Below are 26,428 nucleotides of genomic sequence, written 5' to 3'. Positions count from 1 at the left end.
AGACAAGAGGGAAGGAGTGGACGGCCGTGACTCCTCTGGGCTCCTCTCCAGCTGGCCAGGGAGTGCTCCCAGGGCGAGGGCCCTGATCCAAGAGTCTAACCGCTAGTTTACCAGGGGTGACTCCAGTTATGAACTCCGACTTCCAAGCATTCCCGCCTTTACCTGTGACGCCCTCTCCACAGGTGCGGCAGTGCCACCCACGGTGCGCTCTTTTCTACTCTTGATACCACGGGAGTCGCCGTCCCAAATGATGATTTGCCTTCACGACATTCACCAGAGAAAGTGCAAGCACAGCCCTCTGGGGACAGAGTTCCCTGGTTTCGTGCCAGGAACACTGGATGGGAGCCCCCAAAGCAGGTCCAATCAGCAGCTTTTCTACTGTGTGCTGTGAGGCCACTGAATTAAGACTGTGAGAAATGATCTATACGGATTAGTGGCTTTCAGGCCAGCTAGTTTCTAACAAACCTAAGTTAGAACAGCTGCAGGCAGGGAGTAAGCCTTCCAGTGACCCAGCCGCCCTCCTGGCGCGAGCACCCCCGAGGGGACCGTCCCTTGTACACCTCCTGTCACCTTGGTATCAGATAAGCCCCTCCTCTCCCACGCTTCCCTCTCCATCCCGCACCCCACCTCCCTAGAGCAGCCTCCCCTTAAGGTGTGGTCTGTGGCCCATCTCATCGGAGTCACCTGGGTGCCCAGTGAAAGTGCAGATTACCAGGCCTGCCCCGGACCTGAGGGTTGGGGCCTGGGGTCTGCATTTAACCAATTTTTCTTCACACTAAATTTTGAAAATCACTTTTGTAGAAAGAAAGTTTGGATAATATAAATTGTGCATACTGATTAGTAATAAAAATCGCTATGCATGTTTGAAAATCAGGATAATCTTAAACTTATCAAGATAGGCTTTAATACATTTCATTTATTTTACAATTTAACTTAATCTAGACTATTTAACTTTTCATACACACTTAATTTTAAAAATAGTCACTTGCTATTTTACATACAAAAGGTTCAAAACAAATTCTTCACCTGGAGCGACTGTGGCTCTGCACCCAGCGTGTGAGCGGGGCCGTGAGGACGGAGGATGGAGGCCGTCGGCTGGTGGTAACCCCAGGTGGCCAAACACCCCCAACCCCACGGCCCCACTCCAGGCACGGCAGCTTTACTTAGGTTTCTGTTTTGTGTTTCAAGTTTTCCAATACAATTCCTCCTAAAATTTATTTCTGAGGGTGGAAAACCACTTTAGGACTGACTGTTATAACTTTGAGTGAAATGCAAAGGATTTCATTCCGCTCAGAACTTGAGAAGTGGTGACTCCACGTTTTCCTTGTCAGCCTCGGGGCTCAGCAGGATCAGAGGGGAAGCCAAGTCTATGAGCTGCAGGAGAGAAGCCACAGAGGTGAACGGAGCGCCCACGCCGCCCCTTCCCGGCCCGCAGACCCCGAAGGACTGGTCCCCTGAAGACCACGCTGCCTGCGGCCAGCTCCCCACGGCTCGGCACCCAACTGCTCGGTGAACCTGGCTCGGGCCCAGTGGAAAGGCACCTTGGCCATCATGTGTAAGCAGCGGGAGGGAGAAGACGCCAAGTTCCTCAGGCGTTTCTGCTCGCACGGCGCACGTTAAGCACAGGGGGCCCCGGCCCTGGGAGGGCTCCCGGGCGGCTTCCTGCTCGCGACTTGGTGAACCGCGCTCACACCGCTAACGGTGAGGCGAGCCGAGCCACGTCGCCCTCAGGAGCCCCAGTGGCCACTCTCCAGGGTCACCGGGACGCGCCTGGGGGAAGAGCAGACCCAACTGAGACCACCCAAGGCCAAAGCCAGCAGGGCCCCCGCCGCACCTCACCTGTCCCACCTCGTGGCAGGCGTTGGCCACAGCCCTCCTGTTGACACCTGGAGTGTTTGTCAGGAGGTCGACCAGGGGCCCGCTTCCAGACCCCAAAGCCACGCTCGCCTCCGGAGTCTTGCAGAAGTCGATGAGCGGGAGGTCGCCCAGGGGTGTGGCTGCAGCCCGCAGGGTGATGCTAAGTTGATCCAGTTTGACATCCATGAGAAGAGCCTAGGCAAGAAACAAGATTGAAAGGCGACCCTAGCATCTGTTGTCAACCATCTTGGGAAGACGAGTGGGCTCTGCTTAGGTCCCACGTGACTGACAGTTTGGAAACCCAAGGAAGGAGGGCTGGGGTGGGCCAGGTGGGAAGAGGGGCTGCGGTGGGCGAGCCCTGACGTCTCCTCCTCACCCGCAGCCCTCCAGCCCGTCCACCTCCCTCCTGCCAGTGGCCTGCGCTGGAGCTCCCGCTCACCCCCTCCCTGCTGCCCTGCTTCCCACCTCCCACCCTTTGAAACCTGGCCATCTCCATGGTCGGAGACAGGGGAGACGCAGCTTTTGTCTCCTCCAGAGGTGGGAGGTCCTAACCCCCTCCCTTCGGTGCAGCTGGCACCAGAGGAGCCGGGGTCACAGATGACATTCCGTGGTCACCCCGGGGAGCCCAGGACAACACAAGTCAACGCTGTCTGCTTCTCTCACCTCACTGGGTGTTGCAGCTTCAGGGGGCTGTGCTTCGTCCAGTGCTACTTCCGTGGTGATACTTTTTGAAAAAGTGAAATCACTCTTTTCTGGAGAAAAGTTAAGTGCCTGCGGCAAAGCAGACGCAGGAGGAAAGCTCCCATCCGGGGACCAGTCTGAGGGCCTGGCGGCAGCCCTGCTATCACCCTCTCTCACTGGTGCAGTTCTGCGGGAGGGAAAAAGGGCATCTCATCAGGACGCTCCCGGGCGACGCTCGTTTGTTTGGCCGTGACTCGGGAAGACGGTTTTTGGAGAAGCGCTGTCCAGCGGAGAGCGGCTGGCTCTGGCTCCGGCTCCTGCAGGAGGACTGCAAGGTCTCCGGGGTCCCTCTCAGCACCAGCTACCAGTCTGGGTCCCACGTGCCTATTTTACGCCCTTTTCCGTAAGGTATTAAAGAGGAGGAACAAGTGAGGACCACGTGCGGGCGTCCCGCCCGGGATGCCACCTCCTCGTAAGGCCTGGGCCCGCGGACAGGTCTGAATGCCCTGGTTACACGCTCTGCGGCGGGGCCGTCCGCATCCACCTGTCACCCTACAGATATGCTGCCCTGGTGTCTGTTTCCTGTTAGACGGTGCAGGGAGACCCGGCTGGGCCGCCACTTCCCGCTGCATCTCCAGGCCCAGGACAGAGTCTGCCGCCTGGTGGGCCTCAGACACCTGATGACTCGGAACCGAATTACAGGAGGAAAGTTGCAGTTTCCGTAAATTAATACAGCGTCTTTTCTTTTTAATATTTTAAAGGCTTCATAATAATCTGAAAGACTTTTTGCCTCTGCTGACGCTTGCAAACCTACGACGCACGTGAACAGAGCACTGTGACCGGCCACACACTGGGCCTGTGTCTCACTGTCTGGCGTCCCTTCTCCCCCACGTCACACACAGCCCAGCACTTTCTTTTTCTAGTCTTCTCTGTCCTCACAGAACTAAACAGACATGTACGTGCCCGACACCCACTGCTGGCAGATCTGCGCACTAGCGCCCCCAGCCCTTCCCAACGCTCTGCCACGAGGAGAGAATCGAGGCCTGATGTCGCACGGTGCCCATTCAGTCTCCTGCACAGATGAAGCAGGACCAGGGCCAGCGAGTGGGAGACAGGGCAGAGGCGGGTGGGCAGCGTCTTTCCCCAGGAGGCCTGAGTGTGGCCACCCTGACTGAAACCCTCGAGGGCAAGGTTGGGGGCTCTCCCTGGAACCCGGCCACAAGGACGGCTCCTGAGCTTGCAGCTCTGCCCCAGGGCTCCTCCCTGTGGGAGACTCTGGTCTCCCCCAAGGGTGTCACGAGGTCCAGGCATCCTCCTTGCTTGCTCAGGCCTCCGGCCTGGACCCGGGATGTGATGTCAGGAGAGAAACACAACCAAGGAGCAGGTGGCCTGCCTTCCCTGCAGAGACCCACCAATGGGAGGGCGTGCAGTGTGGCCAGGCTCCCCCACGGCTGCCGAGAAGCGGTGATGGACCGCAGTCTGGCTGCTTCCTGACCGTGATTTCCCAGCACATGATCGCTTGAGGTTTTATGAATTTGAAACAAACTTAGTGCAGCCTTTAACTCTTACCTCATTGCAGATTTTTTCTGGGGCTCAGAAGAAAGTCGCCGAGCAGACACACGCAGGGGAGAAGCCAGAGCCCTGGGCATAGTTTTAGGGGTCGCCAGGGGCAGGCTGGAGAGTCGACGGCCGGCAGGCGTGGGCAGGGCTGACCTGCGCCCCGTGCTCACGGGGGTCCTCACGCTGCTTACGAGGCTCTGCGACGCTGAGGACCACCTAGCAGGAGTGCTGTGAGCAACCCTAGAAACACCAAAGTCTTAAGCAGAACAAAAAAATCTAACAATTCAGCCATGCGCTAACGCAGCAGAAAGTCCGTGGTTTCAATGTAGAAGATCCAAGCCAGCGAAGCCCATGAGAGCCCTGTCCTCTGAGCAGCGGGTGCTGCCACCGACCCCCGGGAGCCCTGGCATGGGCTTCGGTTCCTCAGTGGGCCCCTTCGAGGTTCTGATCCAGTGTGGCTGCACATCATGGGTGGTACCATGAAACGCTCTTCGTGGGAGCTCACAGGGATCTCAAAGTCACCTCTTGCTGGCGTAGTATTTCCACAAGGAAGTCCAGACCCAGGGCGGGCCCGGCCGGGCACGCGAGCGGACAAGCACTCTCCCTGTGTGCACCTGCTCCTGGATCTAAGGCCCCTGAATCAGGTGTGAACACAGGTGAGTGACCCGGGGCACCGGATGCCTGTTTCCCACGCATCTCTCCTTCCCACCCTGGCGATACCTGTGGCTTCACCTGCCAGCACATCCTGCCTCACTGTCAGTTTGTTTTGTTGTCGATAAAGGAGAGAGGCCAAATAAAGTAAACTGTTATCTTATTAAATAAAGTCAAGGACCTCCCACCAAGGTGGAGCCCATGGGAGGCCAGATGACACATCTATCATTTATCAAGGACAGTCTGCATGCTCAAGAAGAGTCAAACGCAAACTTCAACATCTACCAAAAGACACAGTCACTGCAGGAGCGTGGGCAGGGGAGAGGTGCTGTAAGCAAGCTGCCGTGCTCTGCAGACTTCTGGAATCTGCCCCACGTGCTTCACTGCTGAGCACTGGCAGCTCCCCCACCAACTCCAGTGAAAATACAGACAGATATAAACAAATGTAAGCTTCAAAGTAACCCTGGCAGGTAGGAACCGTTTCCCTATTGTACAGGTGAGAAGACCGAGGCACAGAGAGGTGAATCGAGGACGCCAGTGGCCATCAGGTCTAGGTCTTGCTCTGACCCGCTGTGCGTGGCGGGAAGGCGGCTCAGCACGGCTGATACTGTGAGGGAAGCGTCTGGCCCAAGCCCAGGAAGTGCCTCCCAAGTTCACATACAAGGAAATGAAGGCCCAGAGCCGTGCAGAGTGGCGGACGGCCCAGGCGGGGCTGGGGCAGACCCAGGATTAGGACCCTGCTCTGGTGCTTGTCTTGCTCATCCCACCCCAGCAAGGTCTGAAGCAGTGCTCCCACCCCGGCCACATGCTGGTGCCAGGACCCCAGCCTTGGGAACAGTGCTCCTGTGGGTCAGAGTGACCTCACTTTTGCCCTGCCCCCAGCTGATGGGCCCAGGCCTGAGCAGCACTGGGCCAGGGTCCCTCCACTGTGACAGCACTCAGAGCTGGGCTGGGGCCCGGTCACCAGAGGGCCAGATGTGTGGGTGGAGCAGCCCACCCACCTCAGCAGGGGGCAGTAAAGGTGGCAGCAGGAAAGCAGTCAGGGGAGGGGCTGCCCTTTGCGTGAATGGCTCCCAGGCGTGCACACGTGTGCGCGCGTGTGTGTTTTCTTACTGTTTGCAGCACTGCTGTGCTGTGCTTGGTTCCATCCCCACTGGACAGATGGGGAAACGAGGTCAGAACGTTCGGTAGCCTGCACTAGATGTAGAGCACACAGGGGCAGCACCGGGACTCAAACCGGAGTCCGAGTGGCTGAGCCAGGCCAGTGGTCTTCAAATGCGGTGCACACGCGTCACCTCTGAGACCCTGCAGGCCCAGGGCTCCACCCCAGACCCACGGATCAGAACCTCCGCGGGGGGCTGGGCGGTCTGGCTGGAGAACTGCAGGCTCAGGGCTGAGGAGTGGCACCCCAGCCCCGGAGGCGAGTCTGCGGCCGCCGTCACCACGAGGGACACAAGGGCGGCTCCGAGAGACCAGGCTCAGGCTGGGCGTCTGGAGCCAGGCTGTGGGTTCAGAAGCTAGCAGGGGCCTCAGTTTGTTCTCGTAAGAAAAGAGTGACATGGACACATATACACGACCAAATGTAAAACAGATAGCTAGTGGGAAGCAGCCGCATAGCACAGGGAGATCAGCTCGGTGCTCTGTGACCACCTGGGGGGGCGGGATAGGGAGGGTGGGAGAGAGACGCAAGAGGGAGGAGATATGGGGATATATGTATATGTATAGCTGATTCACTTTGTTATAATGCAGAAACTAACACACCATTGTAAAGCAATTATACTCCAATAAAGATGTGAAAAAAAAAAAGAGAGAGGAAGCAAACGGACTCAGTACCTCTCCACCGATGTGCAGGACTGCGGTCTCTGCGCCCGACAGGACTTTGGTGTCGCACCGTCCAGGGGTTCACCTGAGACGAGAAAGGAAGTGACGGTCAGTCAGATGCGGGGCAGGTGACGCATCCGCCTTCACCAAACGGGCGGTCCTCCTCTAAGTGTCCCATGTTCCCAAGTTGCAGTGAAGACGGCACGTAAAGTAGACGAAGGCCAGACAAGCCAGAGGGAAAACCTTCCGGCCCTGGCGTGTGGGAAGGGACATGTCCTCCCTCCCCGGGGACCCACCGGGCAGGGCTGTGGTGCCCAACCAGCGGGTGCGGAAGAGGAAGAGTCCTGGTCCCTCCACTGCCCTCAGCCTGGCTAATGCCCAGATGGGGACGGAGTGGCCCGAGGGACGAGGCGGCACTCGGCACACGACCCCGTCGGGTCTCCCCGTGAGCCCCGCCAGCAGAAGTGGCGCCAACACGGGGGGTTCCAGGCGGGTCCCACAGAGCCCGCCACCGCCCCGGCTCTCGGGAACCGGGAGGGCACGAGGTCATCTTAGGACATGACATTATTTATGTGCCGTCTGGCGGTTGATGAGCATTTCTGGGTGTGTGATCTCATCTGGTCACATGGCAACGACCAGCGGGCTCAGAGGACTGAGCCCCAGGCCGCCATCCACGGGGACCAAGTCCCAGACTCATCCGGGGGCCCCCAAAGCCGCAGGTGCCAGGCCCCCTGGCAGCACCCTGCTGTGTTTTGGAAGCCACGGGCAGAGGCCGACCCCAGCCCCAAAGGGGAAGGCGGCCCGGGTCTCCGAGGAGGCAGGAGAGGCCCAGGCCCTGCTCCTGCGGGTACCTCCCCGCCGGCCCCCCATCTCAAACCAACCTGCACCTGCCCCCTCGCCCCGTCCTCCCTCTCTGCCCCCGATCCACGTCTCTGTGCCTCTTCGCGGCAAATCTTCTCAAAAGAGCTGCCCGTACATGCTTATCCTCACCTTCCACCTCCTGTTCTTTTCAAAAGTTGATCAGATCAAAGTGATCCACACACCAAAAAAAAATGAAGAGATTCAAAATGACAGGCTCCAGCCACACCTACCCTATTTCCACCTTGCTTGTTTCCTGAGGTGTCTACCTTCTATCTCTAAATTACATATCCTGCTACTTCCTCGTTTTTCAGAACCTTGAGATGTCATGATACGATCCCAGCTCCCTCACAGCCCCACGGGCCGATCCACGCGGCCGCCTGCCCTCCAGAGTTTCCGTTTTGACAGCTGAGTCTAACGGAGCACACAGCCCGTCTTCTCGCAGCGCCCATCCATCCCCTACCTCGAGTTCGTAAGAACTGCCTCCAGGGACTTCCCCGGTGGCCCAGAGGGTAAGACTCCGTGCTCCCAATGTAGGGGACCCGGGTTCGATCCCTGGTTGGGGAACTAGATCCTGCACGCATGGCACAACTAAGAAGTCCACGTGGCACACCGAAGATCCCGCATGCCACAACTAGGACCCGGCGCAGCCAAAATAAATAAATATTTTTTAGAAAAGGAAAAAAACCCAAAAAGAACTGCCTCCATCTTCTGCTGGTTTCTTATTTGGGGGCCTGTGACGAAATGTCCTGCAGCCTCTTCGGGAGCGTTTCCACGCGGCTACCGCTTGGGCTCCAAGCCCACACGTTTCCTGGAGGTCTCTCTCCCAGAGCGGGCTGGGCCCCTCACTCTCACCGCCTCCTGTGTTGGGTTCCCCCTTTCTCGGGCCCCACAACTTCTTCTTTGCTGTTTCCTCCCTCATCTTAGTGGAAGACTCTTCAGGAGCTTCCAGAGAGTGCACAGGAGGGCAGCTACTTTTGCGGAATTTTAGATTATTAAAGTACCCTTATTACACCCCAGTCAGCCAAGGCTTAGCCCAGGGCCCGAGTCCGAAGGGCTGGAAATTACTCCCTCCCGGAGCTGCAGGCGCTGTTCCCTCCAGGTAGCTTCTGACCCACAGAGACGCCTGCCGGTCCCCCGGGTCTCCGTCCCTCGTGTGGCTCCTGGAAGCAGTCACGGTAAATGACACTCCGTCCCAGGAGTGTTTTCAGAAGGTTGTACCCTAAAGGCTCTGCTGCAGGCTCTGTTCACACCGTCCCCACGTCTCCTCTGCGATGACAGCTAGTGTCACACGACAGCCAGAGCGAGCGGCCACCGCACGGGCAGAGGTGCACGTGCTCAGCAGCAGGGCCGCGCCCGCAGCCTGGCAGTGCAGACATCGTGGGAACCGTTCGGCCCAGGACGAACGACGGAAGGTGTGCCTGCTGTGGACCTGACGCTGCGAAGCAACAGGAACGGCCTGGCGAAGCGAGCGTGCGGATGTCGGAAGGGCCGAGGGGCTGAGGGCCCAGCCCGGGCGGCGGAGGGTAGGAGTCCTGTGGCTCCACGCGGCTGACGGCCGGTGGGGTGGGGCACCAGTCGGCAGCCAGGCAGCGGCTGCACCTCGGCCAGGGGTGCGTCGGGCTCCGGGCGTTTGGGAAGGGGGAGCAAACGCTGCTGAACACAGTTCCTGGGCCCAGTGCCAGCGGCTGCCCCGAAGACCCCATCTGGTAGGGCGTCCGTGTCTGCAAACACACCAGGCTCTCCGCGGCGGAGAGCTAAGCTTCACCTGCAGCTGCGGCTGCTCCTCTGAGGTCCAAGCTCACACCCGGCCCACGGAGCCCGTGGGCGCTGCAGACGCCACAGGTCCACACTGGACGGCCGGTCTCCGCCCCGAGCTGCTCTCCCTCCGGCCCTCCATCACCACGGCGCTCCTGCCGAAGGCTCGGGGTCACTCTGAGTCCCCGCGGCCACATTCCCTCCTGGTCTCCCAGAGCGTCCCCATGTCGGAGCCCTTCTCACCTCTGCTGCCACCACCTCCACGATCTCTCGTCTGGACCCCAGCCAGGCGTGCACGTGGTCCTCCCTGCTCCCACTCTGGCCACAGGGCCTGTCTCTCCCTCTGCTGAGGGATCTGTCGAAGGTCATGTTCCTCCCTGCTCAGACCCTCGCAGGCACCCCCTCTTGCATGGGTACGCCGATGGCCACCTCCACGCAGGGCCCACGCAAGCTGGCCTCTGACTGCCTCTCCGTCTCCATCTCTTCTTACCCTTCTCCTCGCTCACTAACGGGGCTGAGGTTGCTGGTTTTGATCAGTATCTGCTCCCCTCTTCTTAGAAAGACATTTTAGCTGAGTGTAGGAAAGACCCCATACCTTAGCATCGCCTGCAGGTACGTGTGGTCACGTGACTAAGTCCCGAGCAATGACTTCCGCAGAAGGAAGTGGCATGTGCAACTTCCAGTAAGTATCCTTGGAAGGTAGGGCTTTGTCTTCTTCACCTATTTCATCTTTCCTGCTGGGAGGTGTGAGGGCTGGTGAGCTGGTGCAGCCATACTAGATCATGAGGAAGAGAAGCTAATCATGGCAAAACAAGATGGAAGAGGCCCGGATCCCTAACACAAGGAGAGCCATAGCAGCTCTGGAAAATCTACGGAGACTTTCATGTGAGGGGGAACTAAACATCTATCTTGATTAAAACCAATGCTATTTTGGGCTCGTAGCAGAATCTAATCCTAACTTAACTACGTCCCTACCACTCCAGCCTTCGTTCTGTTTTCAGAACTTGTCCAGTATCTTTCTGCCTCAGGATCTTTGCACTTGCCGTTTCCTGCCTGGACCGTTCTCCCTCTGGCTTTTCTAATGGCTGCCTTCTCCTCATGCTTCAGATCTCAGCTCAATGTCACCTCCTGAGGGAGCCTGCACTGACCATCTAAGCTTAAAGAACCCCTCTATCTAAATTCCTCCCCATCCTCTTTTATTCACTTATGATCTGAAAGTATACTTATTTGACATTTCTTATCTTTTACTCTTAATATGTATGTTCCACAAGTAGGATATCTGTCTTACCATTACATCCCTTATACCTAAAAGAGTGTCCAGCACTGGACAACACTCCAAAGAACGGCTCATTCTTACATAGGCAGTAACTCAAGTGAGGTTGTCAGGTGTTAAAGGCCACCTGTACTGGCCAGTGAAGCCGACAACTTCAAAATATTCAAGCCACTAGAAGGCATGTGCTTGAGAGAGGAGGCCAGAGCTGTCCTCCCCCTTCATCAGCTCCATGCAACTCCCTGCATTGTACACATTTATCAGATTAATTCACCTTGACCAAACGCCCCGCCTACTACTTGCCGGACACCATGCAGGGCTTTCTGCCTGGTGGCGCTGCCAGGATGCTGGGGCAGGTGGGGAGAGCCCAAGGAGGCTGGAACTGGAGGGGCAGAGTACTAGAGAGGAGGGAGCTACACAGAGAGAAGGAGCTCTGGAAACCTGAGCGGGACCCCGAGTCCTCGCTGCATAGCGAGCAGCAGCATGCACGTGGGGCAGGACCCCAGAACAGACAAGAGCCCCCACTAGGAACGCTGCCACCGTCACACAGGGCTGCAAAAACACACCAACTGGCCGGAGTGGACGCCTCGTGGACACAGCACACTCAGGAGACGCTCAGAAAGGCCACACGTTAGTTGCAGGGCTAAACTATCCCAAGAGTAAAGGCCAAGACCTGCCCCATCAAAGCTCTAAAAGAAGCCCCGAAAGGATCAAGTTCTCCTGAAATTTAACTGCCTGCCAAAGCAAAATTCAACTTCTTAAAGAAAGACAACAAAGTCCAGACATACAAAAATATAAAATTTATGATGTCTAGCAGACAATAAAAAATTATTGGGATGAATTGGGAGACTGGGATTGACATATATATACTATTGATACTATGTATAAGATATAGACAACTAATGAAAACCTACTGTATAGCACAGGGAACTCTACTCAGTGCTCTGAGGTGACCTAAATGAGAAGGAAATCCAAAAAAGAGAGGATATATGTATACGTAGAGCTGATTCACTTTGCTGTACAGTATAAACTAATACAATATTGTAAAGCAACTATACTCCAATTAAAAAAAAAATTTTTTTTAAAAGGTGAATCTATAAACATTAAAAACAAAATTATTAAGCATGTGAAGAAGCAGGAAAATGTGACCATAACCAGGAAAAAATTAGTCGATAGAAACAGACCCAAAATGACAGGGAAGATGGAATTAGAAGAAACAGACTGTAGAACAATCATTATAAATATGTTCAAGAATTCAAAGGAAAACATAAACACCATGAGGACAAAAATGGGGAAACTATAATGTCAGAAATGAAAATTTAACTGGATGGGCTTAAGAGCAGATTAGACACACTGCAGAAAAAGCTGTGTACACGTGGGGACGAGACGGTAGAAACTATCAGAACTGAACCACAAGACAAGAGGCTGGGGTGGTGCGGGGAAAAACAAAGCTTCGGTGACCTAAATGACAACATACAGAGGCCTACAACACAGGTAACTAGAGCCCCAGGAAATGAGGGGAAGCAAGAAAAAATACTTGAAGGAATAACGGACACATTTTTTCCAGATTTGATTAAAAATATCAATCCACAGATCAAAGTAGCTCAAGAACCCCCAAGGAGGATAAACACAAAGAAAGCCAAATGAAAATACCTAATAATCGACACGCTGAAAATAACAAGAGAAAATCTTAAGAGCAGCCGTGCAACAATGATATGTTACGTAGAGGGGAGGAATATAATATAAGGTAAGAAATTCACTGAATTATCCAACACAAAGAAAATTAGAAGACATATATAAAGTGCTTTAAGTAAAATGAAAGCAAAGAAACCACCATCACCAAAACCAACAATTTTTTAAATTTTAAATATAATTCGTTCAATATTTTAAAAACACATTAAAAAAATAAATAAAAATAAAAGAATAAAAACACACTAAAGTTCATCTATTACTTACCAGTAGAACACTTAGGAATTTTAAAGTGATTTGTAGGGGAAGGCATAGCCTTTGTCTTGGAATTCAGACGGGAATCACCCCTTCTTGTACTCCCAGTCTTATTCATTTGAGAAGATTGTGACAAACTGAGATGAGAGTTCAGCCCGGGGCCTCCCTGTCCTGGAGTCTGGGGTTGGGTGAGAGCCGCTCTGGTGGGCGCCCTGGGCTGCTCCGCAGTCGACTCAGCAACTCCGGGCCTCTGGCTCTGCCTGCAGGACACGCCTGCAGGGCCCGGCTGCAGACACAGCCGCGGCAGGGCAAGTCCCGTTCTGCCCGACTGGCTGGTGTTTGACTGGGAACTGTCCACAGGAATGCTTGGACGTTCCCTTGGCTTAGCTGGAAGAGGAGACACAAAATCTGGTTATCACTCAAGCTGATGTTACTTTTAAATTATAAAGTTATTTCTCTCTCTCTGACACACACACACACACACACACACACAAACACACAAGATATGCTAACCTACCTGAAAATATTTTCAAATGTGGAAAATTACTTATTTCTATCATGGTGATTTCCGTATTAAAAAAAAATACGACATATGAACAATATTCTGTATGTCCATCAGGCAACATCCTCAAACACGGGACAACCCAGATTGCTCGTGGCTTAGCTGAGTGTAGTCTCAGGCGGCAATTCTGGACACAGTTACCAAGATGCATATAAGGATACATAAGTTCAAGCTCTCCTATCTTCATTGATTATGTCGACAGCAGAAAACTACCCTAGCTGAACAGGTGAAAATGGATGGTCTAGACACGTGCCCCACCTGGCCAGTCAGGGAGGTGGGGAGGGAAACATGAAGAGAAGACAATCCTTACTGGTCGGTTCCTTTAAATCACAAGGAAGTTAGGTCACATCAATTAGGAGCGCTACTTAAATCAGCAGAACAGATAAACTAGGGTGAAAATACTCAGCTGCCAGTATACGCAACACAGAGCTCAACCTGGTAAAAGGTTCTTAAGAGAAATTTCAGAGAATGACTGAAGCCACAGCTCATGTGACACCGTGCGTAACAGTTTCACAATGCTCTCCCCATCACACTGTCGAATCTGACCCTGGTGATTTTGCTACGCACAACAGAGAAATATACACTCACCAGAAGCCTCCCCTCAATCTGTCTCAACCTTTCCCAGAGGCAGGATCAGAAATCGTAAACAAAAATGGTGCTGATGCCCTGAACCATTACAGCAAAACAGACCTCACAGCACCTAACGTACTGGAACTCTTTTTCACTGAACACATGCCACATGCGAGACACAGGAATGGGACTTTACGTGGTTCTCGTAAGGCCCACAAGGACACCGCGAGGGAGGTGTCATCCCCTCAGTTTGTAAAGATACAGAAACAACTTCAGTTCTCTTAACCACCAACTGACAGGATTCCAAATCAGATCAGTCTCATTCAGGAGTTTAGACTTTTCACATTTTGTATACAAAATGCACACCATGCTGCTTAGCCTATGGTCAGAGTCTACACAGCAAATATAATTTGAGGAGAGTTTAGTCCTAAAGAGCAGGAAGTCGAATGCCTTTCCCCAAAGCCTCCTAGGGTTTCTCCCCTTTACCGCTAGATGGCACCCTTGGCTTGGAAAGATTAAAAAGTAGCTTGAATTTAAACAGGTTTGGGAGTACAGATTTAAATAAACACACAGGAGTTACAGGGGTCCTATGCCCTAGACTATCTGCAACAGCCCTACTTTAAAAAAAATCTGTGTCTAATCACATGACTGAGGCTGGCCTCAGTGTCCTTCCAGGTCCGCTGGCACCAGGAGAGCGTGCCCACTTTGTGACTGCTTATCCTACCCTGAACTAGGACTGCCCATCAGAGGCATGCCCCTCGGAGGAGGGGAAGCACCTTGAGGACAGGGACCCCAACAGTCTCCCCTGCCCCAGACCACAGCAAGCCTTCCAGAACCTTCTGCTAAGTGGTTCTGTGACAAGTCTGGCAGGAACGGACAGCACTCAGGGCCGGCCTTACCTTTGCCAGCCGCTGGAGAAGCATACACGCTGGCACTCACTCCCGAGACGGACCCTGAGGAGGACTTTCTTGCAAGACTGCCAGCACATCCAGGTGGTTTTAACATGGTTTTCTTCAGCCCAGACTAAAACAAAGACTTCATTACTACCCATGGCTTATTACTGCAAAAGTGGGGTTTTTAAATGGCTTTTAATAGTTTACAAATTGTCTTGAATTTAAGGAAGAAAAAGGTCAAGCAGTACTTCCCACAGAGTGGCCGACAAAGCCCTGCATGAGGAACACCTGGCAGCCTGCTTACGGCTGATCTGGGGCCTGGACCCTGGCCTACGGAGTCAACAGCTGCGGGGCCCAGCACTGGGCAGCCTTAACGAGTACCACCAGTGATGTGGCACTTTTCACAAGCACACACAGATCAACGCTGGAAAATAAACAGCAAAGATGTGGACGGCAGTCCCCATGCCTGTGAGGGGCTGCAGTTTTCAAAGCACCGACGTTCCATCTCCTCGGTACATGGATGCAGTGAGGGAGACCCTGTGCTCAGAGGGGCTGACATTCCTCAGTCCATTCGGCTCCCCAGGGGCAGAGGCCGGCCCCTCACGCATGCCAGTCCTGTGTGCCCTGCATTTCGCCAAGCTGCCTCTCCTGTTTTCAACAGGGTCCTATTTTCAACCTCCCTAACCTTGATTTTAATCAAGACGCGTTCCCACATGGGGGACTTCCCTGGCGGTCCAGAGGTTAAGACTCTGCGCTCCCATCGTAGGGGGCCCGGGTTCGATCCCTGGTCGGGGAACTAAGATCCCATGTGCCGCATGGCGCGGCCTGAAAAAAAAAAAAAAAAAAAAAAAAAAGACACGTCCCCGGTATACAAAGCGGCCCCTTATTCCCTTCGACCACAGGCCAAAGCCCCCCTCGGCACTGGCCAACCCACCTTGTTTGGAACAGGGAGCGACCGCTTGCCTTGGACCACGTGGTTTCCACCGGCTGGCAAGCTGGCGACGTCCCGGGCGGCATGGCGCTTGTCGGGGGGCACGCTGCTGTGGGAATCCTTCTCATTTAGGATTTTCATCCTGGAAGGACTAGCTGGTTTCTCTTTCACGGGCTGAAAAATTGTAAATTGAAATGTGAGAACTCCCTAGTCTTTCACAACGTACAGACACACGAAGGCTTCAGTTAGAGCACCTGCAGCCACCATCCATCTCCCGACACACGGTCCTCAATTCATCACCTGGATGGAAAGGAATACGGCGGTTCACTTCCTCCGCCAAATTACCAGACAGAATGGTGATGGAGCTGGCTTCCTCACTGAACACAGGGCAAAATAATACCAAGACAGACCATCAATAGGAGGAGCTCCTCTAGAGCTCCTCCTCGGTCAGGATTCATATTTAAGGGTGATAATGAGGAAACTGGTCCCAGTTACATAAAGTTTAAAATGCTGTACAGAACGGAATCATTCATTAAATGGTCATGCCCTCTACCAGAGGGGCTGCTTAACTGGAATAAATCTTCATCTAGGACTGAAAGCCATTTTTCTTTGGCGAGCAGAGTCCAACAGAGAATAAATTCCTGACATTCAGGTACAAGGGCATTCATGGAACAAATCCACGCTTACATAAATAACCCCTCATATCAAGAAGACTTCATAAGAAGCAAAAGAAGCTCATAAAGCAGTAACTTTCTCTTTCCTTTACATCATTTTTAAAATTGAGACATACTTCACATAACATAAAATTCACCATTTTAAAGCGTACATTTCAGTGGTTTTTAGTATACTCTGTGCTGTGCAACCAGTTACAATGTAACTTTAGATCATTTTTGTTGCTCCTAAAAGAAACTCATGACCGTTAGCAGTCACTCCGCACTCCTCCAACCTCCCAGCCCAGACAACCACAGATGTACTGTCTCTAGAACATGACTTGCCTATTACGGTCACTTCCTGTAAATGAGATCATACATGGGACCTTCTGCGTCTGGCTTCTTTCACTGACCTAGTTCCCCAGGGTCATCTGTATGTAGCATGTGTAAGTCCTCCATTTCTTCATGGCTAAAAATATTCCATGTATGGAGAGACCACACTTTCCTTATCCATTCATCAGCTGATGGGCATCTGGGTTGATACTGATTTTTGGTTATTATGGATAATGCTGCTATGAGCATTGCTGCACAGGTTTTTGCATGGACATACGTTTTCAATTTTCTTGAGAATATGCCAAAGTGTGGAAATTGCTGGGTCATGTGATAATTGTGTTTAACTTTTCCAGGAACCGCCAAACTGTTTCCACAGTGGCTGCACCACTGCACAGTCCCGTGAGCGATGCACATCCTCACCAACACTTGTTATTTTGTTTTTTCTCCCAACTACGGCCATCCTAGCAGCTGCCTTGCAAAGACACTTCTAAATAGTACAATCAAGAGGTCCAGCTGTGTCTAGAGGCGATCCTCACGGGGGTGACGTGTGTGAGTCACTCCGGATGTGAATGACTCTCCCCACAGAAACAATGTGGGGAGTGATGGGGGTGCCCAAGTGAGCTCAAACGCGGCCCAGGGGTCCAGCTAACACCTCACTGACCAAAAACTCAGCTCTCTGGCAATAGAGCACTACTTAGGACCAGGAAAATAAAAGGACCCAGAAGAAGCAAAATTATACCCCAACTCCCTGTCCTGAGTCCACGTGTTACACACACAAATCCGGGCCCAAGTCCACGTGTTACACACAGAACCACGTTGCTTTCATTCTAGAAACATCACTTCAGAAATTTACATCCAAATGATTTCCAGGCAGAGGAGTTTGCATGATTAAAGGAACAGTCTCAGCCCTGGGGAAGCAACGGCCGCACGCCCCGCTGGTGCAGGGCTCTGCATGCCAGACCCACTTTCAGCTTGGTTCAATTCTGGGTTCTGATAGCAGGGAGTCATGTGGTTCAGGAGATGTGCTTGTAGAGGGAAACGATTTTCTAGGCCCTTGCTGGGTGTTTTGCATTGATCTAAACCTGCTAACAACCCCGCAAAGCATCACTCCTCTCTAACTGGCTCGGAGAGCTGAAGCCCGTCGCGAGGGCAGCAGAGCTGGGAAAGGGAGCAGGGCAGGCTCCAAGCTGCTCCGCCCTGAGGCAAACCCAGGAGGCAGCTGTAATCTGACACCCACCCTCTGCTGCCCCAGAGCCCTCCCACAAGAGCCGCTAGGACCCCCGCTTCCCAGAGATGGCTGGCCGCAGCCCAAAGGCACACAAGTCCACTGCCACCTCCCAAGGCAGCGCATCCACTCGTGCCTGGGAGGGAACAATCTAAACTCAGTCATGGTTAAGGAGGGAGACCAGTGGCCATTCCCGGAGGGGGGATTTTTGGAAGAAGTTGCTTGTTAACGCCCATAAAATCCCTAACGGGCGGAATGTCCAGTGCTGTGACAAAGCAGAAGGAAAGATCGCAAACAGAATTGAGCAGGAGGTGTTTCTAAGTCCCCACAGTAGCGAGGCAGCCCTACCCACGCCGCCCCAAGCCCAGCTCCCACGCCACCGGCACTGCTCCTCCTGGACCCTCCCCGCCTACGCTTCGGACCCTCAGAGCAGCTACATTCCCAGGCTCCTCCCCGTAACGGTTTCTGCTCTAGGGCATAAACCAAGAGGGCTCAGAAGCAAGGCAGCGGCTGGTTCCCCAGATAAACGTGCTGCTGGGGGTCGCGGCTACCTTCTCCAGGGCCGAGGGAATGCTTTTTCCTCGAAGAGACGAGGCTCGGGGCGGCAGCAGTTTGCTGGTGGCCTTCTTCTGCGTGCCAGCATGGTCCGGAGGGTGAGCAGCACTTGGCTCCGCTGGCAAAGAAGAGCACGAGGCGCGCGGCGGCCCTGGCGTCCGGGGGCGGCTCGCCTGGGCAGGAGCAGCCGGCAGGGCCGCGCCCGAGGGCGGCTGGGTGCCCCAGGGCGGCGGTCCCCTCGAGGGGCTGTCCGACAGGTGGTACGTCTCCCTCTTCAGTGACTTGGGGCTTTTCTTCACTTCATTTTCTCTCTCAAAGAGGTTTATTTTTAGTTTTGATTCCTGTATGAATCCGTCCACTCCCTGGCTCCCAGGGTCTTCGGGCTTGGCGGCTGGGGCCGCCCTGGCTTTGCCGTTGCTTTGTATCTGTAAGGCCAGTAGGTGAGCTTCTTTATAAACTTCCACAAATTTTTCCCCAGTCAGAGGACTCCAAGTGAAGGGACTTTCAGATGCTGGCAAAGGAGGTTCTTCAGGAATGTGATGATTTAATTCTAAGCTGGCAGCAATACATCTTTCTTTATGGCCAACAGGTCCAAGAAAGACTTCATCATCTTCATTGGCACTATTTTAACAGAAAAGGATTATTAATAACATGGGCATTTAAATGAAAGGCTTCACTGAACGTGGTTATACAAAGGCAAGGGAAGAAAACTCATTTATTTACCTTGAAGAAGACAATGAGAGATCAAAGTCAAACTTTTCATCAGCCAAAAGAAGAATATCTGCGGAGGAAAAAGTCAGTCGTTATTTTAGGGATGGGACTGATAACGAGAAAACATCACCATAGTCTCTATAGCTGTCAAAACTATTTTGAAATCTCACTTCCAAAAGTGTGACATCATTATTTTAATAGCCACATTTTCTTAAGGGGCGTTAGATTATCTTATTTTTTCCATTTCCTTTTAAAAATAGCATCAGCCATTCTGTGTTTGCTAAGCTGCCACCAAAGCCTAAGTCCTTATTTTTCAGCCCTTACTTTAAAGATATAATCTAAAATGCATTGGAATAGCTTTGCAAGACTAGGTAAGTCGTTTTCTGGTACAGAACATTTCCAAAAGACCAGCTGCCTCAGCTCCCCTAGAATTAAATTCCCCATTACAAAGTGCACCTAGTCCTCTTTCAAAAGCAAATTCAGCGCTACTCAAGCGCACGGCAGGGCTCCATGCATATCTGTTGACTGTCGCCTCTCCTTGGAGCTCATCCTGAACGCCCAGATAAAACTGCTCCTCGTGCCCTGGAGGCCTTCCCCGGCCCGGCCTGTCCACCAGCCTCCCTCCACTGACAGACCACCGGCTCCGGGGTAGCGGGTCCCTCGGCTGGGACAGCCGCTCGCTCCTCCAGCTCCGCACCCCACTCCGCTCCGGCCCTCCCCCAGGGCCCCTGCAGCCCCCGGACCTGACCTCTGCCTTAGCATCCCTATCCTGTAGATGTCTCTCACCACCCAGACTGTAAGCTCCCCCGAGACAGCAAACGCCTAATACTCTCCCCAACTCCCCAGTGTCCAGCTAAGGGCCTGGACTCTCAGCCAATATTTATCAAAATGCAATAAACTGGCATTTCAATACTATAAGCTTCACATACCACTTTCACAAATCTTACTTTATTTGATCCTAATAAACAATGCACCATGCTTATCAAAACCATAAAATTTTAAAATATACTGATAGCCTAATTAGGTCCTACTTAGTCAATTCAATTAATCCTAACTACCTAATCAAGGAAAAGGTAGAAAGCACAATTGCACAAAAGAAATAAAGAGAAACAGAGAAAGAGATTAAAAGATTCATAAGCTAGTTTGCTCAACTCTGTGCACATAAACCTAAGAATTTGGCTGACAGAGATAATGTTCTGGGAAATGGAATATTTTTTGTATTTAAATGATTAAAATCGATTTATTTACAAACCTGACTCCAAAAGAAAGAAAAAAAAATCTTAATAGTTCAATTATCACAAAATAACTGGAGAAATTTATTAAAGAGCTATTCTCCCCCAAAAAGCACAAGTCCTAGATAGTTTTGCAGGATGATTCTATCAAATCTTTCAAGAATACGTCATTCCAAAACCATTTATACTGCTCCAAAGGACAGGAAAAGAGAAACCTTCCAGCTTGCGTCTATCAAGCAAGCACAGCCATACCAAAAACCTACAAAGTTTGCTCTATAAAGAAAACTAAGGACTTGGCTTGTGTCAACATAAAAATCCTAAATAGGGATATTTGCAAACAGAACCCAGCAACACATTAAGAGTCGTTGATGATGACTCTGTCATGACCCAGTGAGGTTCAGCCAGGACCTCAGGGCTGCAGGACAGTTTAATTTCACAGAATCTAGTAGCATGATCACATTACTAGACCTAAGCGGGAAGCCAGGGTCATCTCCACGGACACTGACAAGGCACATGACAAAACGCAACATACACTGTTGACTTTAAAAGAACTACAAAGAAAGTAGTAGACATATTTTATCATATAAGGAAGTACCCATCTCAACCCAAAAGCCAAAATTAGATTTAATGGGATACCATCAGAAGCATTCCTCCTAAAGCCAGGAGCAAATATATATTATCAGTTAGGACAGATTAACTTATGCTGAAGTAACAAACAATCCCCAAATCTCAGGTGGCTTATAAGAACAAAGCTGTATTTCTCACTCAAGCTGTCTGCCAGGGCCCCATTCCATGTCCCCCTCACTCCAGAACCCAGGCTGACGGAGCCTCCACCATCTGGTGGAGCACTGCTGGTCTTCAGGGCAGAAGAAAGGGGAAATAGCAAATTCCACGTTGGGTCTAAAAGACCTACAAGTGACACATAACATTCCCCTTTCACTGGACATCTGAGGCAAATCCAACTTTAAGCGGGCAGGGAAGTACAATTCTACCATGTATCCAAGAGGAAAAAAAGAGCAGAAATATTGATGAACAGCACTACTGACTACCATCTACACATAAATTAAGCAGCAAGCCCACATCAGGCTTAATGGAAAACTAAAGAAGAAATTTCTTTAAAGCTGGGAACATGGCAAGGCCATCTACTGTCACAATTCTTAACATTATTTTGGATGCATTAACCAACACAGTTAGACAAAGGAAAGAATTTGGAGGTTAAAATTACCACAATGCACAGATGCTATGATTACAGACACAAGAAAAATCAAGAAAATCAACTAAAAACTATTATAAATTGTAAATGGATAAAAGCACATGGCTGACAAAATTATTACACAACAATCAACAGCTTTCAGGACATCCCTGGTGGTCCAGTGTTTAAGACTCCGCACTTCCAATGCAGGCAGCACGGGTTTGATCCCTGGTCCGGGAGCTAAGATCCCACATGCTGCACGGCACAGCCACAAAAAACAAACAAACGAACGACAGCTTTCACATCTAAAAAGAACAGAAGATACAGTGGAAGAAAAGACCTCATTTACTGTAGCACCAAGGAAATGCAAAACACCTATGAACAAACCTAACAAGAAATATGCAACATGGATATAAAAAAAAGCTTAGTACATCATAAAGGTAACACATCAAATAAAAGGGGAAAGTGGATTATTCAGTTAATGGTATTGAGATAAACTTGATAACCTTTTTTGTGGGGGAAAATATATGTATCTAAAGTTTGATCCATACCTCATACCATACCAGGACAAATTCCAAGTAAGTCAAAGACTTAACTGAAAAAACGAAACCCTAAGGGAACAAGAAACCATGGGGAAATCACTTTATAACCTGGTGTGCAGAGGTCTAACTATGATACCAAACTGGAAGCCATAAAACAGAAAGTTGACAGTCCAAGATATTAATAATTTAACATCTCTGCATGGCAAAAATCACCATGAGCAAAGTTAAAAGAAACAAGCAGGGAAGAGGACACGTGCAGCTCACATCACGAAGGGCCGACTGGTGAACAGTGCTACAAACTGTAAGAAAACAACTAAGGCAGAACGGAAGAACACACAAAGGATATGAACAGAGGAAATTTACGGGAGATAAAATGAAATGTTCTTAAATATATGACCAGAAGTCCGGCCGCACTCAAAAATAAGAGTAATGAAAGATCCTGAGATTCCTGAGATTCCACTTTTCACTTATAAGATTGTTAAAAATCAAAAAGTTTGATTTGTAAATTACTACAGCTCTACAGAGGGTAACCTGGCAGTATCTACTAAGTAAGAAATGCACATACACTTTGACCCAGAAGTCTACCGCTGTCAAGTATCCCATATTATTATTATTATTTATTTATTTATTTATTTATTTTTGGCTGTGCTGCACGGCTTGTGAGATCTTAGTTCCCCGACCAGGGATTGAACCCGGGCCCTCAGCAGTGAAAGCGCCGAGTCCTAATCACTGGACCGCCAGGGAATTCCCCCCATGTTATTTATTGCAGCAGCATTTGTTACAGCAAGACACCAGACACAAACTAAATGTTCCCGGATAGCAGACAGGAGTACAGCACAGCCCCACAGGGGAATGGAACACTACTTAGGCTCAAAAAAAAAATAGTAACACTTCATATATTGATATACAAAGATCATCACGATAAATTAGGTGCAAAAACCAAGATGCAGGACAGAGTTCTATATGCTATAGAAAAGGGGGACTCGAATGACACATACTGCCTTGCCCTTGCACAAGTTAGGTCTGGACCACCCAGGAGACCGATGACATCAGTGGCCTTTGGAGGTGGTAACTGGGCAGCTGAGGGACAAAAAGGAGATGGAGACATACAGTTCACTTTTTACGTGTCTGAACCTGGGAAGTCATTTTTACCGGTCACTGCTACAGACTTCCACCTGTCGGCTGTGGAGAACGGAATCCTGGACCGCGAGTCCGGGAAAAAGCCTTCTACACCAGGCTCCGCGGCCAGCTCCGAGTGACCTGGCCTGGCTGCCTCGTCCGTCCTGCAAACTCGGGCCGTGTGCTCCTGCTCCCCTGGGAGTGCACTGCCCAGTGGGCACACTGAGTGAAAGGCAGTGTGCTGAGGGGCCAGCGTGGAGGTGGGGACACCGCTGAGGAAGTGGCCAGTGGCAGGAGGAGGTGGAAACATAGGTAGGATCAGATCCCGGACAGCGTCCAAGCCACGACAGGCTTTTACTTTAGCCAAAGTGGGACAGGAGCTATTGAGGGGTTTTAAGCAGAAGAGTGATATGGTCTAACTTTTGTGTTTAAAACGTTACCCTGGGGGCTGTGCACAGTGTATCAGAAAAGAAGCAGGTAGTATCTACCAAAAGTACAGTGCACACACTGGCCAAAGTGCAAAATATACAAGTAGGTAGGGACTTCCCTGGTGGCACAGTGGTTAAGAGTCCACGCTCCCAATGCAGGGGGCCCTGGTTTGATCCCTGGTCAGGGAACTAGATCCCACATGCCACAACTAAGAGTTCACATGCTGCAGCTAAGGAGCCCACGTGCCACAACCAAGGAGCTGGTGAGCTGCAACTAAGGAGCCCGTCTGCCGCAACTAAGACCCGGCACAACCAAAAAAATACATAAATGAATATTAAAGAATAAAATAAAATAAATACTTATGAATAAATATTAAAAAAACAAACAAACAAAAAAGTAGGTGGAGGTGAGTTAACATGGCTGAGACCAAGGTGGTGGCGTTTGGGTGGAACTGGAAAGAGGTAGATGGATCCAAGCCATATGGTGGAAATCACAGTAACTGATGATTGAACGAGTGTGGCAGCCTCACAACTTTCACAGCTGGGTGAACGGAGAGGCAATTTACTTCCATTAGAAAGACAAAGAGCCTGCTAAGAATAGGGTGGGAGGGGGGGACCTGCTGAGTTAAGAGGTGGGAGACATTTATGTGAAGATGCCAATTACAATGGCAGGTGAACACACAAGTCCAGAGCTCAGAGGAGAGGCTGCGCTCAAGACAAAACGTGGGCACCACCAGAAAGGAGAACGGATTTAAAGCCATGGGAGTGTCCGAGAACCTGTGGGGGGAAGTACAAAGAGACCCCAGACCGGGTCCCGGAGAGAGAGGAAGAGAAATCTGCAAAGAGATGGAAGTACACCAGCCAGGGAGGCAGGAGGAAAACCAAGATGCCTCAGAAGCCAAGCAAGGAAAGTTTCCGGAAGGAGAAAAGGTCAAAGGTTACTGAGAGGACAGAAAAACGAGAGCAGATTTGGCAACACGGATGTCCTCAGTGACGGATAAAGGCAGCTTGAGTGGAGTGTCGGGGCAGAGGGGGTTGGCAGGGGTTGAAGGATGTGAAAAAATAGTGAAACAAATACAGAAGGTTCTTGAAGTCTGGCTCTGAATGAGGCACACGGCAGTGGAGAGGGAGCGGAGGATATGGGACAAGTCAGATAACAGGACCTATGTGCACGTCGATGATGAGCATGAGTTAATGGACAGGCAAGAAAGGATGCGAAGGGAGGGTGACAGAGGGGTGAAGGCCTCAGGAAGCGGCAACGGGGTTCAGCGGGCACGTGGAAGGGCCTCGGAAGGGGGGACAGAAGAGGAAGGGGGAGAAGACTGCAGCAGCAAATACTGTTCTAGATCCGACGAAGCAGCACCGATGACTGGCATCCTCTAGGATGGTTCTTCTGCAGAATGGAGTAGTTAAGGATACAGGGAGACCCAGTCTACTCGCATGGGTGTTGTGAAGAACAAAGGATAAAGGATGTCAACAGGCTTTAGCAGAAAAAGAGGGCATGGCCCGTAACTCATTCTGTGAGTCTGCTGTCACCTCCACACTCAAACCTGACAGGAACAGAACAAGACAGCAAAGTTACAGGCCAGGCTCACTCACTAACGTGGTGCCCAAGATCCTAAACAAGTCTCAGCCAACAGAAACCAGCAACAAGCAAATAAAAAAAAAAAAAATGGCAACATCAAATCCAATTCCACAAATATCCGAGTGCCTATCAAGTGTCAGGCACTGAGGACACTGCAGTAAATAAAACCGACAAGAATCTCTGCTGTGACAGAAGTTAAAACTGGGGGGTAAAGGGAATGTAGAAAAACGGAAAATAAAGAAGTTAGAGGGATGCAAACTCCTTGAAGACAGGGACCAGGAGTTTAACGGGTGCAGAGCACGGGATGAGCAGTGAACAAATAAACGAGTTCTCGCAGGAGCATTAAATCGACTTGCATCTTCCCTGAGCTCCCTGAGCTCCCCGAACCGACAGCGCAGTAGTGACAGGGGCGTACCATCCTTCTTGGGAACCTCCATCTCCGCTTCTCGGGCCAGGCTGGCTGAAGGCACGTCGCTGCCGTCCCCTCCTTGCGCGGCGAGGGCTGTCAGCAGTCACTGCAGGGACCAGAAGCAAGAAGGTGAGCGGGTGTCAGAGCCCAGGCCCCGGGTTCCTCCAGCCCCCGGGAAGCCCCGCAGCGTGGGCCGCTGCAGCTCGGACCGGGCAGAGGGGGCTGGGGGCCGCGCCGGGTCAGGGAGGGACGGGGAGGCCGGCAGAGGCCACCTCAGCCGTAGCCCGAGGCCCTCCGCGACGCACACCCCGGGCCCGCACGCCTCCGGGCCGGGAGCTCTGGGGCGGCGCCGTCCGAGGGAGGCCTGAACGCCCCGGACCCGGACAACCGAACTCCTGGGCTGGACTGCTGGGGGCTTTGGTTTGCCCCCAGGGCGACCCCGTCCTCGCCGCACCGCGCGAGGGGACCCCGCGGCCCCCGGGCCAAGCCCCTGCTGCGCCCGAGTCCCCTGGGACCCCCGGCCCGAGCCGCCCGCCCCGCCTGAGCACCCCGCCGGTGCCCCCTCACCCCGAGCTGCCGCGACGCCCCGGCCGACGCGCCTCCGCCCCGGGTTTAAACGCGCCGCGGCGGACGCGCTGCGGGCTGCTCATTGGCCGGTTTGAAAGGCCGCGGCGCCCGGTGCTTCCTGGGGTTTGTAGTCGGAGTCACAGAAGAGGAGCGCGGCGCGCGTGCGCACTGCTTCCGCGCTCTTCGCTTGCCAGAGGTCCGCCCCGGGCCTGCGGTGAGCCCGGAGCGTGGGCAGGGTTCCCTAGGGCTCGCGTGGTGTCTCCGCAGGCTCTGCATCAGAACAGCTACGCGTTGCAAGGGACATGGTTCTGATCCCAGCTCTTCATCCCTAAGTAAAAATCAAATTCCTATCGTAGGGTGTTGACTTGACGACCAAACAAAATAGGTGCATCTACCTGCTTTGTAAAGCATTACGGGTCAGTTCTTAATAGCGTAAGAAGACCCGCCCCTGCCCCGAGGAGCGCCCGGGTGACTCTGGGTGACCAGGCATACTAGTCTATGCCCCTGGACCAGGAGAACCTGTC

At 52.0% G+C, this 26,428-nt stretch overlaps 1 protein-coding gene across 2 annotated transcripts; it reads right to left on the bottom strand.

The window, feature by feature from the left end:
• Nucleotides 1-876: 876 nt before the first annotated feature.
• Nucleotides 877-25,946, bottom strand: GTSE1 (G2 and S-phase expressed 1). 2 transcript variants are annotated; one of them, XM_068560603.1, is made up of 12 exons: nucleotides 25,905-25,946; nucleotides 25,344-25,443; nucleotides 18,843-18,900; nucleotides 18,116-18,740; nucleotides 15,360-15,530; nucleotides 14,432-14,555; nucleotides 12,413-12,787; nucleotides 6,583-6,655; nucleotides 4,108-4,338; nucleotides 2,521-2,725; nucleotides 1,840-2,052; nucleotides 877-1,374 (listed from the first exon to the last, which is right to left on the bottom strand). In XM_068560603.1, exons 2-12 carry the CDS (start codon nucleotides 25,363-25,365, stop codon nucleotides 1,291-1,293), a joined length of 2,181 nt encoding a protein of 726 aa, XP_068416704.1. In that variant the 5' UTR covers nucleotides 25,366-25,443; nucleotides 25,905-25,946; the 3' UTR covers nucleotides 877-1,290. The 2 variants fall into 2 exon arrangements, with proteins under 2 accessions (XP_068416704.1, XP_068416705.1); XM_068560604.1 differs by lacking the exon at nucleotides 4,108-4,338.
• Between the last annotated feature and the right edge of the window lie 482 nt (nucleotides 25,947-26,428).

Source organism: Eschrichtius robustus, chromosome 13 (assembly GCF_028021215.1).
Source record: "Eschrichtius robustus isolate mEscRob2 chromosome 13, mEscRob2.pri, whole genome shotgun sequence".
NCBI classification, from domain to species: domain Eukaryota; kingdom Metazoa; phylum Chordata; class Mammalia; order Artiodactyla; family Eschrichtiidae; genus Eschrichtius; species Eschrichtius robustus.
This window is presented reverse-complemented; position numbering and strand designations above follow the sequence as displayed.